Source organism: Hirundo rustica, chromosome 1 (assembly GCF_015227805.2).
Source record: "Hirundo rustica isolate bHirRus1 chromosome 1, bHirRus1.pri.v3, whole genome shotgun sequence".
Taxonomy (NCBI): domain Eukaryota; kingdom Metazoa; phylum Chordata; class Aves; order Passeriformes; family Hirundinidae; genus Hirundo; species Hirundo rustica.
The window spans coordinates 144796764-144815551 of record NC_053450.1 but is presented as its reverse complement, the minus strand read 5'-3'; the positions used below and the strand labels follow the sequence as shown (position 1 = coordinate 144815551).

Genomic DNA, 18788 nt, shown 5'->3' with positions numbered 1-18788 from the left:
AAATGCTTTCTCCCCAGTCTAGAAAACTAATTTGTTAGCCACGTAGTTGTTTTATATATCATGACTCTTATCTTAAAGAATTGTTAAATTCTTTAAGAATTTAATTTTTCGTTGTTCTCTCATTTCCATTTTTTGCCACGTTTTGCATTTGCAATAACAGTGGTATTAAAATTTCATGCCGGTTTTTTAAAGTTTCTGAAAAATTCAGATTTAAAATAACTTTGTGTTAAACTTCAAAATAACTATGAGTTAAAAATTTTACTATTTTATTTGCTTATCTTACTTACTCATTTCTTTAGGAGCTTTGAAAACAACCTTAACACATACAAATTACTGTCGCACAAAAAGCCGGATGCTGAGCTTCCAAAGGTAAGGGGGTTTATTGAGTGTGCAATGCATGTCTGCTTTTGGGACCTATTGATAACTCCCTTCAAACCTCTATTATAGCGTAGTTTATAAATTAAATATTATAAAGATGCTTGAAGCTTACTAGTTTATTCTAATAATAAGTAACATTTTTAAAGTGAAATACCATTGCAACTGGAAAATTGCTGTAGATAGTTTCTTTCTGTCTTAGATTTAGATCTGATCCCAATTGTAATAATGCCTGCTCCTCATAGGTACTGTTTTGCCCTCTGTTTCTTACCGTGGAGAGAAGGAGGGTTGATGTTTAAGATCATGGTTAAATCTCTGAAAATCTTGAGATAAAGGAAGATTATATATTAAAGAAATTCTAAGCCTTCCTTTTGATGGGTAAAACCACTCAAGCAATACTGAAGACAGATGCGTCAGCTTTATATGAAATAAAAAGTCACTGTGCATAATACTCTAAGGAAATTTAAATTTGTGTAGGAAGCAGACACTAAATTTTGTGTGCAAACAGATCTTAGACTTTTTTTGATTGTTTTTATTAAGTTTACTGAATAGTTGTGTTTGATCATATAGTTGGTGACTGTATCATCTTGTTAATTCATCTTTTAATTGTGATGTTTCACCTTTTGTTACCTTATTTGCATAGTGATGTTGCTGTTGTACTTTTCAGAAATCTTTTTTCCAAATGAATATTTGAGTAATGATTACTGGTGGTAGCTTCTCAATATTATTAAGGAGCAAAATGGCATTGATAATACAGTAAGGACCTAAGACTGACCTTCAAGGGATGAAGTAAATCAGGATTTTTTTAGGTGGATATTTAATATTTTCTTTGGCAGATCAGGTGTTTGGATGGTGGGTTTTTTTATACAGCAACACAAATCCAGGACTGTTAGCTTTTTTATTTTTTTAAAAATAATTTTGTGATACCTTCTGTGATAAATGGCATTAGAAGGAAATGTAGGCCATGTGTAATTACTAACTACTCGGATTTGACCATACTAAGAAAATCCGTGTGCCTTCAGTAAAAGAGGTTGAATAGGAATTAAAAAGTAGATGAAATGTGCATGTCACAGGAATTGAGGAAAGAGCTAAGCTGATCTGATCAGGAGAGCCAGCTGAATGCTCTGCTTCAGTACACATTATGTTTTGCTGTTTGTGATTACATTGCATTTTTCTACAATTCTTCAATTGTACCAGAACCAAAAAAACTACATATACTCTGGCTCGTGTCACTTTTATTGTGGATATTTTGGGGAGTTATTGTTGGATTGGAGTATTTTTATTGTATTTGTTTGCTTACTTGTTTTTTAATCAGATGAGATTCCATTATCATTACTTAACAACTGTTCTATTTTTTGCTTTGTTTTTTGTTCTCATTTTCCAGAATAAACCTAAATATCTTCTACCTCTTCTGCAGGAGCAAATTGTTACAATTGTCATTCACAAATATTTTAAAAACTTCAATAGGCTGAAAATATATGTAGTATTGGGAAAGATGCTGAGTGTTCCTGTTTGCTAACGTATTGTCAGCTGCTTGAAAAACCTGGCCAACAGATTAATTTTAAAACTTGTCTGTTACACTCTGCATTGTACTGATGATACACACATAAATGCTGTGGTGCTAGAATCAGTTCCTACTTTTTTTTTTTTTTTTTTTTTTTTTTTTTTTTTTTTTTTTTTTTTTTTTTTTTTTTTTTTGCTATTGTTGGTTTGTTTGTAAAAAGAAATTTCTGCTTTAGTGACATGAAGCTTGTTGAATAACAATAGCCAGGTTGGATGGAGCTCTGAGCAGCCTGGTCCAGTGAAAGGTGTTCCTGGCCATGTCAGGGGGTTGGAACGAGATGATCTTTTTGGATCCTTCCAACCCAAACCATGCTGTGATTCTACTTTATGTTTCTTGGACCTGTACTAGAATATAAAAACCTGAATAATTTAACTTGTAAGGCAAACGAAATTATGATAAAGTCTTATTTAAGAACATTTAAAAAAAAAAAAAATCGTTTGTGTCTTTGATATTCTGCAAGTGTGGAAATGTGTCTGCACCTTCCAGTTAACTTTAAATTTTCAACATGTTAAGGAGCTTTGAAATTTCCTTTACTGCATTCCAGTATTTAGCAACTTCATTTGATGTACAAATTAGCCGTGTTGTAGAAATCAAAGTGCTTCCTAAATATTACTTTTATCTTGCAGACTAATTTTAATGTGGCAGTTTTAAATGTTGGCGCCCCTGCAGCTGGAATGAACGCCGCAGTGAGGGCTGCAGTGAGAGTTGGCATGACTGAAGGTCACAAGATATTTGCTGTCATTGATGGTTTTGAAGGATTCGCTAGAGGGAAGGTCAGTGTCACCTGTGTGCATTACCAAGTGCTCTGTACCCCATCCCACACCACCACCTTTGTTCATGTTCTTGGAGCAGTTCTGTCATAACTGCTGAGGGAGCTGGTTCTGCCAAGTGCTTTTTATTTCATAAAGGTCTATAAAACCTAGATTGCAACCGTATTTCTCAACTATTCAAATCCGTACAGTCGTTTATGCTGAGTGTTAGTAATCACATGCTGCACAGTTACAAAATCAGTTCAGATGAATCCTACCTTTGAATTTTGGTCAATGTTTAGCATATTGTAGTTTTTTCACAGAGTAGCAGAATAATCTCTGATTCTGAACAATGAGTTGTTGCACATGTACTCCTTTGCTGTAAGAAACTTTGTAATGGTGCTTATTGAGGGAGGAAGCTTCTTTTTTCTTTAGGTAAGTTAGATTTCTTCTATTCTCCTGTTTCTAAACATGCATCAGTTGGTGTACTGAAGAGAAACTGAATGCAAGAGTAAGGATATCTGTACCTGACTGAAGCCACAGATCCCAAAACTTACATCAAAGACCTAGCTTTAGGGTTTTTTTGCTTCACATTCAGTAGGAGAGGATGTGAAAATAGGATCAAAAAATGAAGCACAGAGAGAGGGTTCATCTTTGTCTGGAAGAAAAAATGGAATGGAAAGGGGTTGTAGTAATTTGAGAGAAATGGAGTTAAGCTCTTGATGCTGTTTTCTTTCTTGGCCTCATTTAGTTTTAGTGATGTCACTGCCCAACAGCTTGTTCCAACAGCTTTTCATGAAGTACTACCTGGTGTTGGCTGCAGCTCAAGAGAAGTAATTGGATAATCACTTAAAATCTCCTTTTTTACTTTTATTCAAAGATAAAGGAAATTTCCTGGGGAGATGTTGGAGGCTGGACTGGTCAAGGAGGATCAATTCTTGGTACAAAACGGTAACATCAATATTTTTGTGAATTGGCGTGATGAGCTGTAGGGCTTTATATAACCTCTGTATGATTCCATGCTCTTTTCTTTCCACAGAGTGGTTTTAAGTGCTCAGTTTTTGTACATTGGGGTGTTTTGAGTTTGTTTTCTGTTCAAATCCTTGTGTTCCAACTTGGGTATCTTTATAATACTGAACCAGCTCTGAAGAGTGGGAGTTGGGACGTCAACTTAAAAATTTCCTGGGGTCTTTGCACTTAAAAGGATTGCAAACCTACAGTTCCTTTACACTTGATATGACTCCTTGTTGCTTTTCTGGAAGAGTTACTTGTATGGATAAATATGTAAACCAAAAACCATTATGTTGCCTGCTCCCTTTATGGTTTCAGCTTAGTAATGAGTTCTTAGTGCTTCACAATATGTAAATTGTTTTTATTTTTCTTTTGGTTTAATGATTTTAGTACTCTTCCTGCAAAATATTTGGAGAAGATTGCTGAGCAGATGCGCACTAACAACATTAACGCCCTTATGGTTATTGGTGGATTTGAGGTACACTGAAATATCTAATTATGTCTAAGTAGAGTAGAATTCCTAACAAAATTAATAGTCTGTTTTGATTTTTTACCCAATCTTCATGTAAGCTGCATTTGGCTCTATCTGCATATGATACATAGACGATGTTTAGAATCACAGGTGTTGTCAGTCAGTGGTTCTCTGGCAAGCTGGCATTCAAGACAGTGACTAAAACTGCTAAACAGATGTGCTAAATGTATAAATTAGATAATGTTACAGGTTTTTGTATGAAAATAAATTAATAACTTCTGTAGTGCAAGTTTAAGTCTATACTGTATCAATACTTAGAACATACTTGCAGAAGTTCTTGACTCTAGTAGAAATTGCACTATGGTTCCTTATTTAAGCCACTCCTCTGACACAGTGCATGTCAAAATCTGTAATGGATCTAGAGAAGTATTTTTTTTCTGTATTTCATGTTTGCATTGTTTTAAAGAAAAACAGTTTTTGAAATTTTGATTCAGGAAAGTGTTTTGCCTACTCTTTGCAGAGAAGAATGTGCTTGTTGCTTCTTGATAAAGAATGTATCTTCCTTTTCTGGCCCAAGCTGTTAGCTATGACCCTAATTCAGGAATATTAAGATTTTTAAATCAGGAGTAACAGTACCTGAAGATTGGGGAACTTAGTTTGTTTTGTTTGAAAACCAACATTTTTTGTCTAAATTATTTATTTTCAAGAGAACATATGTTCTGTTTATTGTTTTCAAATGTTGTTTGCCTGTTTCTAATGCTTTCTTTTTTGTCTGTGTTAGATTTTAGTGGTTCCTTAGTGCTCTGACTTGCTGAAGTGTGCTGTGGTAGAAATGGCTCCCCCTGTGGCCCTTCTCATTTTGTCACTCCCAAGTCTGCCCTTACTTTATTCATCCTAATTTTTCACCCAATGCCTGTGCCCAACAGGCTTACCTTGGACTTCTGGAATTATCAGCTGCCCGGGAGAAATATGACGAATTCTGTGTTCCAATGGTTATGGTTCCTGCAACTGTATCCAATAATGTACCGGGTTCAGATTTCAGCATTGGTGCAGATACTGCTCTGAACACTATAACTGATGTAAGTCTGCTCTGGTATGTGCACATACTAACAAAGCAGTTGTTTAAATTTACTCAATTGGCTACAACTGGATATTTTTGTAGACCAGAACTTCAGAAATGTAATCTGGGAAATTATAATTACTTGATATAGCCACAGTCATGACACCACTTTAGAAAAGAGAGTCTGGGATCCCAAATGCTTCCATTTAACTTCTGCTGAAGCTACAACAACCTCTAAGTTTTTTAAGTGCAAGATAAGATGGCATCTCTTGTTGTATAAGAAAGAAAGAAACGTAAAGCTGAGACTTGATCATTTGCACTGTAGAGGGTAAAAAAAATCCCTGTTCATAATATGTAGAGTTGTAGTATACACACAGCTGCAACAAACACTGAAAGAAAGTTGCTGAGAAGGAGATTCTTAGTTATGTAGCATCTTTACTCCTCTAAGAGAATATGTAAAATCCATATTTTTCTAATAATAGACATTACATTTATTCTGCTAATAGCAGATTTAATAAAAAGAGTTGAGACATGTTAGGTATTTTTTAAAAAATCAAATCCAGTAATATAACATAAAGTAAAAATTGAATGTTTAATCTCTTAGGAGGAAAAAAACTTCTCTGCTTTGAATGTGGTAGAACACTGGAGAAAGCTGCCCGGGGAGGTTGTGCAGTCTCCTGTGGGGATAATCCAAACCCACCTGGATTGTTCCTGTGTCACTTGCTGAGGTGATCCTGCCTTGGGGTGGATTACATGATCTCCAGAGGTCCCTTCCAACCCCAGCCATTCCTCAGTTCTCTAATGCTATTCTCAGTTGAACAGAAAGCATAGTCAGTTGGACAAAAAGAGTTTCAAGTTGCTTTTGAAAATGGAATGACAGTTCTCTTTTTCACTTAAATGTATTCAAAAGTTTTAATCATGATAGCTTTTTCATTTCAAGGATTCTTCAGATGCCACCAACTTTGAATGCACAACCATAATTTTTTTTTTTTTTTAATTCCAACATAAATTAACTTCATCAAAAGAAACCCTTCAACTAGGAATATGAGTTTCCTGAAGTATTGCCTTGAATAAGACTGTAAGCTAATTAAAAAGTTCATTGGATGAGTTCTTTATAGACAACTTGGGGTATAAATGTTGATGTTGTTTCCAGTTCTGGTAAATAAAAATATCCAGCCAAAATGATTGATCACGAACTAAGGTGAGTAAAATGATTGTGCATAACATCTGCTTTCCTTCTGCTCTTATCTTCATAAACTTTGTTAACCAAACAAACTGACTTCTTTTTATAGGTTGTTTCAGGCAAAGGGGATATATTGTAGTCAGTCAGTCTGTGTTGCTGTGGTTTGCTTTCTGTTTAGGTTTCTAGGTATCCATTTGCATTCATTAGATAAAATGTTCGTATTTCCATGTTTTTCGTGTGGTAGTTGAAAACTTTTCTAAAGCATTTTTTGTTTTGTTAATGGCTGTTTTTCTGGTCGTTTTTAATACTATTTTGCCTAGATTTTTCTCTGGAATAAATATGAAAAGTAATGGCTTTGCAAGATTTAGATCCAGTTGAGTGGATAATTAAATTTGGGTTTATATATTTTTTTTTTTTTTTTTTTTTTTTTTTTTTTTTTTTAATGGAGCAGACTTTAGCACTTGGAAAACTTATCTGCTTGGTGTCTTTTCAGTTTTTTGCTCTGATTGTTTGAACATGATTCACCAACACTCCCAGTGAAAAATACATCTTTTCATTCTTGTGCCATGCTCAGATCAGGCACAGTAGCAACTGTGCCCCCTGTTAAATGTCACCAAATAAGCTCAATACATTGTCACAAAATTGACTGTGGTAAGCAAAAGTAGGAGGCGGACATGAAAATCTATTTTATCTAGTTTATATATAGTTTTTTATTCCTGTTACCACAGTTAGATCAATAAATGCATCATAGTTTACAGTGCTCTCAGAGCAGTAGAACCTCCTCTGAACACCAAAGTGTCATCACACTTAGTTTTTCTGTGGTAAAAGAGTTTTCAGTTCTTACTTGTGTGATCTTGCCTACCTCTAGTAAGGTAAGTACAGTTGTGCTGGTAAGGAGGGATTGTTTGGCATCATTGCCCACTTGCAGTTGTTTAAACTTGTCAAGCTGTTTAAATAGTACCCTGAAACATTTGCTGATAAAATGTGTTAAAATTCTGCATTTAAAAAGGAAAACAATTAAAAAACAGACTTAACAGATATGTAACTTCTGAATGAGAGATTAATGAAGAATGTGCTTCTCACAAAGGCATAAACAGTGGATTTTATTCCTCAATAACTAAGTTAGATTCTATAACAGATCATGGGACCCTTTTGAAATGTTCAATTTTTTCCACTTCTGTTTTAAAATCTTGGCTTCAAATTTATCTTTTGAATAGGGTTTTAAATTTATGATAAACTGTATTTTTCACTTCATTTTCAGAATATTAGAAAAACTGCTAATGGCAACAAAAATATAAAATACCTGGGAAAAGCTGGATGTTTCTACCTGAGGATAACCTTAAGGCTGATATATATAGGCATACGATGTAAACCTTTTAGGACTGAAGGATAAGAACATGAGCTTTGAGTTTTCCATTAAATGAAACATCACTAAATAACTACCGTAATAAAAATATCTATATTCTCAAGTACTTTGCTAATTCCATGGAATGGATAGGATGTTATTTTGGACATCAGACCTCAGGAACGTGACAACCATGAAATGAAAGGAATAGGTATCAGCAAGGTGAGAATAATGGAACCTGAAAAAGGGAGAGGCTAAAGCTTTCTGTTGTGTTCTTTGACAATCTTACCTTCCCTTTCACCAAAGGGAAAGGAGGTACATGACTGATGATTTGGTTTTGTGGGACAAAAAAACCCCAAACATCCCCTGAGGAAACAAGGAAAGCTACAGTCAGCTGCCTTAAGGCAGTCTCCACACATTTCCCCTGGAGAGCAGACAACTGTACCCGTCCGGTAGCATATGTGGCCCCACATTACTGTGAACTAGGAAGCTGAAAATTATCCTTGGCCACTAGCTAACCTGTTAATTTTTTATCTCATTCAGTCCTAGTAACAGCTGATGTGGAGTAAGGGCAGTAACTCCATCTCCTTCAGTGGCCATTTGTATTTAGATCAACTTAAAGTCAACAAACAGTAGTCTTTGCTTGACTGCATGAATTTTTATAAAGCATCCTTGGTTATGTTGATTATGGCAATAACCTTTTTAGTAACACGAATCAAATAAAAGGGTAAGAAATTATTAAACCATTATATTAACGTAGTGCAGTATCCCTCTATGACCTTACAGTAGTAATTAAAAAAAAGAACCAAAACTAGCATAGCAGTTACTAAAACCATTGATCACTTATTTATCCTTTATAATTAAGAGACCATATCTTAAAAGCATTTTCATATTTTGCCACAGTGATGCAAAGATGTTGCATATATCATCTAATGCTCATGCTTGGTGAAGGTACAGTCATTGGATATGTTGGCTGAGATCACTTGCATCAAATAAAATGGCAATATTTAATGCAAGTAAAACATATCTTAACTGCATCTTAACATACCATAAATGCAGACTAACCAGTTATGTTAGTTATTGCTCTACATCTCCCTTTGAATTGGTTTTCCAGAAGTCTTAATAAAAAACTTTTTAGCGAAACTCATGTTCTGCAGATCTCCAGGAAGCTGTGTGGTTTTACCAAACCACTGTTAATTTGTATGTCTTTATTCTTTTAGTATAGAAATACAAGTTCAAAGCAGCCTGACTGAGCTAGTTGGGCCAGGCAATTACTGAAATTTCCTAAGTGAAGTCTCAGCCACTCAAAAAAACAAATCCCAAATCAGCCGCTCCTATTTGTTGCTCCTGGCTGTACTGCTTCTCAGCTCTTTGGGTCTGAAAGTGCCATCTTTTAGGCTGTGTTTCAACCTCTACCTGAAAGTATAGCACTGAGCCATTGCATTTACAGAACATGAGAAGAGAGATTTTTAGAAAGTCAGTTTGCATTTATGCACCTACAGCCATAAACATCCTGTCTTCTCACTGAACAGGATCTACTCTGTCTAGGACAAAAGCCCAGAAGGAGAACTCTCACAGGTAGGGGATTTTCCCATAATTTTCTTCTAAGTTGTTCTTTAAGTCAGTCACTGATATGCTTGGAGGCACCTCAGTAGGTGTCTAACTTTGATCTGCAATAGTTTGTTTCTCTGAACCGATTTGAGAAATCAAGAAAATGAGACTTCTGTGAACATCAGTTTCTGGGAGAAAGAGGTGAAAAAGTAGTGTTCTATGTAATCAGGCTTTCTGGTGGAGAGCCATTACATAGGCTATTCAGAGAATTGCCACACTTCATGAGAGATGCTGATTAGTTTAAATTAGAAATAATTGGAATAATGTAATGTATGTTTAATTAAAACAGCTGCAAAATCTTATCATTTATTTTGACGTCCACTAGGAACACCTAATCCTTTTGTCATGATTTTATGTTTTGTGGAGTTTGGAGTCTTTCCAAGGACCTAAAACTGCTTTTCAAAGAGTCCTTGAACTATACCTGGAGATTTTATTAAATCATCCATGTGCACATGTTCCTGGATTTTTCTAGGCCTACATCCAGTCTTTGTGCACAGAGGCAGTTGTGTGATGTTGATAGAAACTTTGAAGGCGTGGGTGCACCTTTTTTTTTTCCTTTCTCTTGGTGGAACTAGATGTGTATCTTGACTTTCTAGGATAACATAGTTTTTTTTTTAAAAAGTATCTTTCTTTATGCATTTTCTTCAGGTTGCAAGGGTTTTACTAGTTAACTTTCTAAGCTTCTTAGCATGTATCAAACTCTGTTCTTTAGTCCTTTCTTGTGGAATGATTTCCAGTCTAGCTTTTTGCCATCCTTCCCTATCCAGCTGCTTCAGTCCTCTCTGCTGTGTACACTTCACTTTCAGTCTGTGACTAACTCGTACTAATCCTCTGCATTTCTTCAAAGAGCATTGTGCCAATGCAACCCCAGTGCACTGTTGTGGTCTGAACTGGATATTTCCACACCCCCAAATAATCTCACCAATTGTATTTACTTGGGCCGATGGACAGCCACATTTACCATCACATGCCAGGAGTCAGTAGTAGAGCAGTGCAAAGATAAGGAATGTTTCACTCACACTTGTACCACTGCTTCAGGCCTTTGAAAGTTGTCTGCAGCTCTACGAGGCGCGTGCCAGCTTTGAGGAGTTTAGAGTTCCTATGTGTGTGTTGCCTGCTACTATTAGCAACAATGTGCCAGGCACAGACTATAGCCTCGGTGCTGACACTGCCTTGAATGCTATTGTAGAGGTAAGACTGCGTATCTTTTAAAAGTTAAGATAATAAAATGCATAAGAGGAGGATACCTATAGACCTTGAAATGTCTGGTTTTCTTAAATAACTCAGTTACTGTGTTTTTTAATGATTAATAGTTCAGTTTTCCAAGACTGATTAAAGATTAACCTTAGAAAAAGTATTGTTATATGCTTAATTTTTGGGTGCTCTCTTTTGTTCTTCAAGACTATTGCATTAGTGCTTAGGGTATTTGCTTTTACTGAGAATCAAATATTTTGCTTACTGTGATTTCATTTTTATCTTAAATATTACTTAGGTAAAAGAAGAAAGCACATGTTTTATAAATAAATGCCCCATTTGTTGGATGAACTATTGACTGAGCTCTGCTGTGCAGTAGAACATTTTATGTACATGATTAACACCAAACACATGAATAATCCTGTAGGCTCCTTTAGGCTTAACATACATTAAGTGCATATAAATGCTTGGATAGTATAAGCAATTGTGTCCCTGATGCTCAGCTAAACAGTGCATGGTCAGAACAATCAGTGTTCTAGTTTTAGTCTGCCATAGTTTTTTCCCTTTTATGTTTTATGAGCTCTTTCAGTCCTATTTACGCTGCTTAAGACACAGCAAAACAAACTGAGCTGAGATCTAATGCAAACAGTCCCCAACACAGATGAGTAAATCTTACCAGCTCTGAGTTTTATCAAACCCATCATTAACAAGCCATGTAACTAATCATGAAATAATTTGCAAAGGAAGTCAAGTCAAGACTACAGATTCAGGAGGCTGGGAAAAGCAGGTTTGTTTTCGTGCTTTATGCAGTGTTATTACATAGTGAGTGAAAAAGCTCCAGTAGGTAACTGGAAGAGCTGTGTCAGAAAATAGGGTGGCCTGACCTTAGGGAGCTGCAGTGCAGCATCCTTGGTCTGAGATGTCCTGAGGTGTCATGTGGACTCATCAGGTAGCAGTGTTCATAGGCAGGACATAGGTACTGTACCACTCCTTTTTCCCCCTTGGCCTGACATTTATAGAAGTAGCAAAGTCTAATTGTGACTAATGCACCTTCAAAAGTGGTAACTTTGAAAACACAATGGGGCAACAAATGATGGCATACAGTTCTGCTTCCTCTTACTTAATTGTTTTTGGTACTAATTTAATTACAGTTTGTATAGAGTTCAGTAATGTTTTCAGTAAGAAAAAAATACGGTTGCGTCATTTGAATTTTATTGTTATTAGGATGTTTAGTTAATGCTAATAGCAGAACACTTGATTTGCTGTTTTGAACATTAAGATTTGTCATTAAGCTGGGTCGGTTCATATGAAAGCTCAACTAACAATGGAATTCCAAAAAGAGTCCTCGTGCCTTGTTTATGATGTCTGAATCCTGCACCAGGCGTTAGAGGTTTGGCTTTTCTAGCCTGTAGTGTAGTGTATGAATTAATAATTCAACCAAGTCCATCTGTGCCAATTTCATATTTGGGTATTTCTGTCACAGTCATTCTGAGAAAACAAGAATAGTAGAAAGTTTCTGCTGCATCTCTTGTTCAGTCAAGGATAGAAACCCTTTTAAGTTGATTTCAAGTGCTAAGTCCTATGGGCAATGACTGATTTGGCTCTTTGCTTAGTACTTGGAGATCCTCAAAAGACAGAAAATTTCATTCTCCTACCAACAGATGGAAAACCTTTTTAGAAATCTTGGGGTTTACAAATATTTTAAGTGTCTCAAAATGGTGGAAATCTTCACACGTGTATTTATTGTCTAAAGACAAGGTTATTTTACAATGTAAGTTAAACAGCTTAAGGCAGCTTTTTAAAAAATTAGTTAAATTTTTTCAGTGCTACAGTATTCTGCAAAAATTTTCATGAAAAAATGTTTGGAAGGAGAAAGTAAAGTGCTTGGGGACACTGTAAAACCTAAGACATGTAAAATACTTTTCTGCTTAGGGTAACAGAATATCCATATTCTGAATAAATTCATGTGAATGCTGCACTTTTGTGTCTATGCACATAATATGCATATATGCAAATACATTAATAAGATATGTGTAAATTAAATTACATGTATCTTTGGTAGCTTAACCTAAATACATGCATACACTGGTCTTAGTCTTTAAATACATTAAACTGTATTATGTTAGATGTTCTGCAGGGGTTTTTTAATTATGTTTTCTCATGTATCAGTTAATGATTTTTTCTGTGATGTGTTGGGCATGGTTTTAAGGACCATATTGCTCACAATCTGAATTTTAGCCTGAAGTAGTATTTTCAGTTAGCTGAATGAAGCTCTGGTTTTAAAAAAACTGTGAAACAGAAATACCTCAAATATTACAGCACCTACGCTTACTCATTCAAAAAATCCATAAAGCATGAGGATTTCTTAATGTTACTGTAATTCAGGTTACAAGATGACAAACTTCCCAGGTACTTTCATTTCCATTTTTATTAAACAGAACTGGTGTTGGGACACTACATAAGTTTCACAAAATTCTTCCTGTCACAAAGTGTGGTATATCCTATTTATTAATTTGTATCTAAGACAAAGAAGAAAATTGGACCTCTTTATTTCTGTCACTTGCTTTCTGAAAGGAAAATACATTAATCAACAACTTTAAAATAACTTTGAGTGGTAGAAAAATTCATTCCAGGTGAGCTCATCAAATAGATTCTTGAGCATTATTAAAACCTAAAGGTGGATAGTAGACTAGTTCCTCTAGGTTTCTGCATTTTCCCGAGTTACAATGTTTTCCTGAGATTCCTAGGTCTTGCCACACTGGAGATTGTCTCTGTCTTTGTTACTTTCCACACCTCTTAGGCAGCTCTAGTAAGTATTGGTGTTAACTGGTTTGTAACAGATCTCCTTGTAGAGAACATTCCTTATGCTGGTCAGAGTAAGGTGCGAGCGGAGATTTCAGTCTTCTTACAATCTGTTAGTAAAAAACCAAAAGCATTTTAAAATTTGCACTAGTAGTGCTTGAAAGAATTATATTTATGTGAAAATCATTACAGGAAAGTAATTGAGCAACACATGCTCAGGACTTAAGGAGTTCAATGTAGATGGGAATGCAGTGAATTTTAATATCCATACTAAGAAGAAGTAAGCGTAAGTAATGAATAGAGTTAAAGAAGAGAAGTTTATTCATACCACAATTCCTTTAAAAGCTTCATTATATCTACTTTTATCTGTTAGAAAATGCAGATATACAACTGGTTAATGCCACTGGTTTCAGTATTTGCAAGAAGCAAATAGATGTTAAGAGTTGCAAGTGGAAAAACATTTTATTTCTACTCTGGTATTCAGTATATGATTTTTAAGCAATCCTTTATTGGATAATTATTATAGTTACGTGGGTTATGCCATTTTGGAATTCTTTAAAGATTTGCATTTTTTATAAATGCTTTAATTTTTTTGTTACCAGTAGGTGACACAAAGTTGCATGCCGTACAGAAATGTAAAAAGTGAGGGGTTTTAGTGCATACTCAGGCTGTCGTGTCTCTGAGCAGACGTGTGACCGCATCAAGCAGTCGGCCAGCGGCACCAAGCGCCGCGTGTTCATCATCGAGACCATGGGCGGCTACTGCGGCTACCTGGCCAACATGGGGGCCCTGGCAGCAGGAGCTGATGCTGCTTACATCTTCGAGGAGCAGTTTGATATCAGAGAGCTCCAGGTATTCAGCACCTTTTGCTCATTTTTAAGTCAATCTAAAGCTGTTGTATGTGTTTATCATAAAAGAAAAAGCCAGTTCGGGTTGGACCTAAATTCTGCACTTGTCATTCCAGTTCCTGTGCCATAACATTATATAAAGGAATGTAGACACAATCACTATTGACTCCCAAGTTCAGTAAAATGACAAAAATAATTGTATTGGCCATTAAGCACTACTAGATTAATTGTTCCATTTTTAGTCTTCTGATTGAAATTCAGTTGAAATGAACAGGCCTGGGTATTTTTAAAGCCAACACCAAGAGATCAATATTTTTTTCATTATGGTAGAGATGTGTTTAAAGGCTATTCAGGACAGGAACTGGCCAGTGTGTCAGGTTTATTAGATACTGTTACCACAGCTATTCAGAGCATGTCTGGAGGGGTTACTAAAATAAAGCCCTCAGGCTTTAAGGATTACGGATTATGGTGTAGTACATGCACAAGCTGATATGGAACTTGTCTGCTGCAAGGACTTTACACTTCTGAGATGGTTAGTGTAAGCTGCAGTCATGGACAAACACAAAGCTAAAAGGATAGAAATTTCCTAAGAATCACAGAGATGTGAAATGAATCAGAACTTATCCCCACACCATTGTTGAAAAGAGTGGAAGTAAGGGCAGGCTGTAAACTTGAGTGTCAATTTCTGTATTTTTATGTATATCAAGCTGGATGCCGTACCAATACAGCATATTAAAACCATCTTTGAGTTAATAAAATCTGTTACTCCTAATTTAGAGAAAGATGTTAGTTTTAACCCAAGATGAATAGCCATATACAGTATGTTATCCTGAATCTCCAGAAATCTTGGTTATTTGAATTTGCACATAATGCTTTATGTGGAATACTTGACAGAAGTTCTCAGGAAATATAGGCTGACTAAAGTTGTTTTGGATACAGAGTTCTCTATGGGTCTTTAAAAATACTTTTGTTTCTAGGCTAATGTGGAACACTTGACTGAAAAAATGAAAACCAGTATCCAGCGTGGTCTAGTGCTGAGGTAGGTGAAAGTAGTTGTAATGGACTGTGTCAGTGATACTGAACATTCCCAGACAGGTAGGCTACTTGGCCACTTGGAATGACACTCCAAGTCTATATTCCTTGATTATTCCTTTAACTTGAGATTTTTAGAAAAGCTGTTGCTCCAAAAGGCAATTCTGGGACCTCTCTGGCAGTTCAAGTCCAAAACTTACTTCTATCTCTGTAAATATATTTGCTCTGTAATCTAATACTTCATCCTGTTTTCAGTCTGTTTTTTCATTGGGTTTGTCTTTCATTCTAGATTCTTCCCTTCTAAAGGTAGTGTGTCACATACACTATTGCCTTTAGTACAAAACCCCTAAAAATCATGAGCCTGTTACGTGGAAGTGAGTGTATGTGATCAGATGAAAATGTCCAAGCCAGGATCACTGCTATCAAGGGAAAAGACTCGTCATTCAATAGCTGGAAAGACATCCAGTTCTTTAGAGTAAATTTGCTAACTATCTGGCTTTAACTGTTACAGAAATGAGAACTGCAATGAGAACTACACAACTGATTTCATTTATCAGCTGTATTCTGAAGAAGGAAAAGGAGTGTTTGACTGTCGAAAAAATGTATTGGGCCATATGCAGCAGGTAAATACAACCCTAAAGTTACAGACAAGACTAATTTTGTATGCATGAAGTGTATACACTACACTATTCAAGCATTTCAAACAAGTCTGACTCAAGATTAAGGAGCAGTGTGGATTTTCGTTTGTAGGCAACTCAGAAGGTTTTTAGCATCAGGTTTATTGCAAACCCTTTTTAAAAATCTAGGAAAAATACTAGGTTCTTTATGAATTTTATTTTTATTCCTCTACTGTCTATATTAATAATTCCACTTTTTGTCTTATAATTAATTGTAATACATTCTTCATAATACAATTATCTGCCCATCGTAATGTATCTGCCTCTTGAACCCTCTTGAAGAGATTTCATTAAGAAAATCTGTGCAGATGTGTGCTTTTGTGGAAGAGATAGAAGTGAGCTTCCTTTGGCCTGTGTTATCTGCATTGCTTTATCTCACTAATGCAGCTGGTTGGTGGGCAAAGGGAGTTCCTGATTTGGCTATTCTTATCACCAAGGCTGAGATGGAGGAAAGTCCCCTCCATTCTTCTAAGTGAGAAGTAGTATTGATTCTGTGAGAATTCCACAGGTGCTGAACACAATTTTTAAGCACCTTAGATTCATTTATGGGGTGGGGTTTTTGGTTTGTTTTTCTGAATGGGGGAAATGGAAATAAGAGGTAGAGCAGGCCATAAGCAGAGATAACTGATAAAACACACACACCAATCCTGGTTTGATATGCTAACCCGGAATTCAATTTTTGCACAGGGTGGAGCACCTTCACCATTTGATAGAAATTTCGGGACAAAAATTTCAGCAAAAGCTATGCAGTGGATCTCCAAAAAACTGAAAGAAACCTACCGGAAAGGTATAGAAATGTTTGGTGCAGTATGTTATTACTGTCTTTGATTGTCAGTCAGTATGAAAGACTCCTCTGCTTTGCAAACATATGCATGTTTCTTAGTCAACATAGTTCTTTCCATCTTGGTGTTTTTATTATTCAGTAGTGCCTTGCTGTGCTTCTTGTTGTATGAGCTTTTCCACCTGAGTGAGGTCAATAATTCTCAGATAGCTGTTTCATCATCCCCTTAAACAAAAGAGCCAGTGTGATTGCAGGTTTTCATGCAAGCAGGAATTGATGTTTGTATAGTTACATCTGTTCTTTTTGTTTCATGCTGCCTTCATGGGAGACAGAAGGAGGTAATACGTCGTTTTTGGGAATTTTTGTAAAGCACTACTTCCTAAAATCTAATCTAAAAGCAGATAATTAAATTCAATCATTTGTTGTTTAATTGCACTGGTATTTCATTACTAATTACCAAAGTTAAGCTAAAAAGTGAAGATCTAACCCTATTAAAGCACTAATTTGTTGTTTTATCGTTCTGTTAAATAATCAGTAGCTGAAATTAGGGTACTGTAAATTTTTTTGTTCCATTTAATTACAGAAAAATCGTATTTGCCCTTATACATGTAAGAAAGTTTCTGAATTACTTCATTCTTTTTAGGGAAAATATTTGCCAATACCGATGACTCAGTTTGTTTGCTGGGAATGCGGAGACGCAACCTCGTTTTCCAACCGGTGGCTGAACTCAAGAGTGAAACAGACTTTGTGTACGTATGCACTGCCTGGTGGTAAACACCTCACTGCAGCCTGCCTTGCACCACTTCAAACAAACACTTCCCAACGCCTTCCTGCTTTTGCCTTAGGCGTGAATTCTGCCAGACCCACTTGGATTGTTTGTTTCTCTCTTGCCTTTGTGCTTTTACTTCATCTTCTTTACACTTGAGAGTCTCATGGTGAAGTCTGGGACTCTGCTGTCCTGCTAAGTAACCTCTCTGTGATTGCCTTTGTCCTAATGCCTAGAATTACTTTACTTCTGTTTATGCTTAACATCTTCCAGTTAAGACCTGTTCATTTTTTTGGGATTCTGTCCTTGATTCTCCTCATTTTGGCTCAGTGTTTTACATCCCCCCCATGACGGTCGATGCCTGATCCCATTTACAAGGAAGGTGTTTGCCTTACCCCCCGTGTATTTCACCTCCCTGTTTCCCCCCCAGACACAGGATTCCCAAGGAGCAGTGGTGGCTGAAGTTGCGACCGCTGATGAAGATCCTGGCCAAGTACAAGACCAGCTACGATGTGTCAGACTCAGGCCAGCTGGAACATGTGGCCATGCTCCCCAAGGAAGCTGAGACCGGAGCCATCTAAACACACCACATTTAGATTGTTGTCATAGATGCACATTGTGAGTAACAATGCTTTAGAATCATTAAAGCTTTGTTTTGTAACATTTAAATTATTGTTCCAGCACTTTATGTGAAACAAGACGTTCAGCTGTCACACAGATTTTTGTCCTGTTTGTGTGTTCCGTTTGAAACAAACCCTTGCATCTAATGGAAAACACCAGTTACTGATACTGCCCTTTAACAAGCAAGTGCAACACCGTTCTATGCACTCCGTAAGTTACTCATCTACTGCACTTTGTTTCAGAGTACTTACACCCCAAAAATAAGTGTAGATGGCTAGTTCTTGTGTTGAGTTACAGGATGTGCTTAATGTTTCTGAAGTGAAATAAAATACTGTTGCAAACATCACATGTGTGTTCACTTGCTTTTAAACAACTGGGGGAATAGCACTTGAAGTATTCTCTATAGGCCTGAGTGAAAGAAAAACAAAACACCCTTTTTCCTTCCTCAGTTCTGCAGGAATTAGTCACACCAGGCCAAGTGTTTTTCATTGCTGCTTCAGGATCAGGTCAGGAGTCAGAATCCTTTCCCCTTGTACAGGAATGATAAAACTAGTTCTTGGGGTTGGGACTGGGGAGGAGCATCTTTAGCAACTTGAGATTCATAAGGGTGTAACCTGGCCCTTGCTTCATGTTTCATTTTTCTCAGAGCTTATGCTTATTAACACCCCCACTATTGATCAAAAAGAGTAACAAGGCT

At 36.3% G+C, this 18788-nt stretch overlaps 1 protein-coding gene across 3 annotated transcripts in view; it reads left to right on the top strand.

Moving 5' to 3' along the window:
* The window catches only part of PFKP (phosphofructokinase, platelet), a 42464-nt gene extending 24027 nt beyond the window's left edge, over positions 1-18437 (top strand). The window contains exons 12-23 of one of the 3 annotated variants that reach the window (XM_040058478.1): positions 300-369; positions 2566-2712; positions 3569-3639; positions 4090-4177; positions 5098-5250; positions 10409-10561; positions 14054-14218; positions 15192-15253; positions 15758-15869; positions 16611-16710; positions 17348-17453; positions 17901-18437. In XM_040058478.1, coding sequence (XP_039914412.1) covers positions 300-369; positions 2566-2712; positions 3569-3639; positions 4090-4177; positions 5098-5250; positions 10409-10561; positions 14054-14218; positions 15192-15253; positions 15758-15869; positions 16611-16710; positions 17348-17453; positions 17901-18051 — 1378 coding nt within the window. In that variant the 3' untranslated portion in view covers positions 18052-18437. The remainder of the gene's footprint in view (positions 1-299; positions 370-2565; positions 2713-3568; positions 3640-4089; positions 4178-5097; positions 5251-10408; positions 10562-14053; positions 14219-15191; positions 15254-15757; positions 15870-16610; positions 16711-17347; positions 17454-17900) is intronic. The other 2 variants (XM_040058455.1, XM_040058444.2) reach the window with 2 other exon arrangements.
* Positions 18438-18788: the final 351 nt, after the last annotated feature.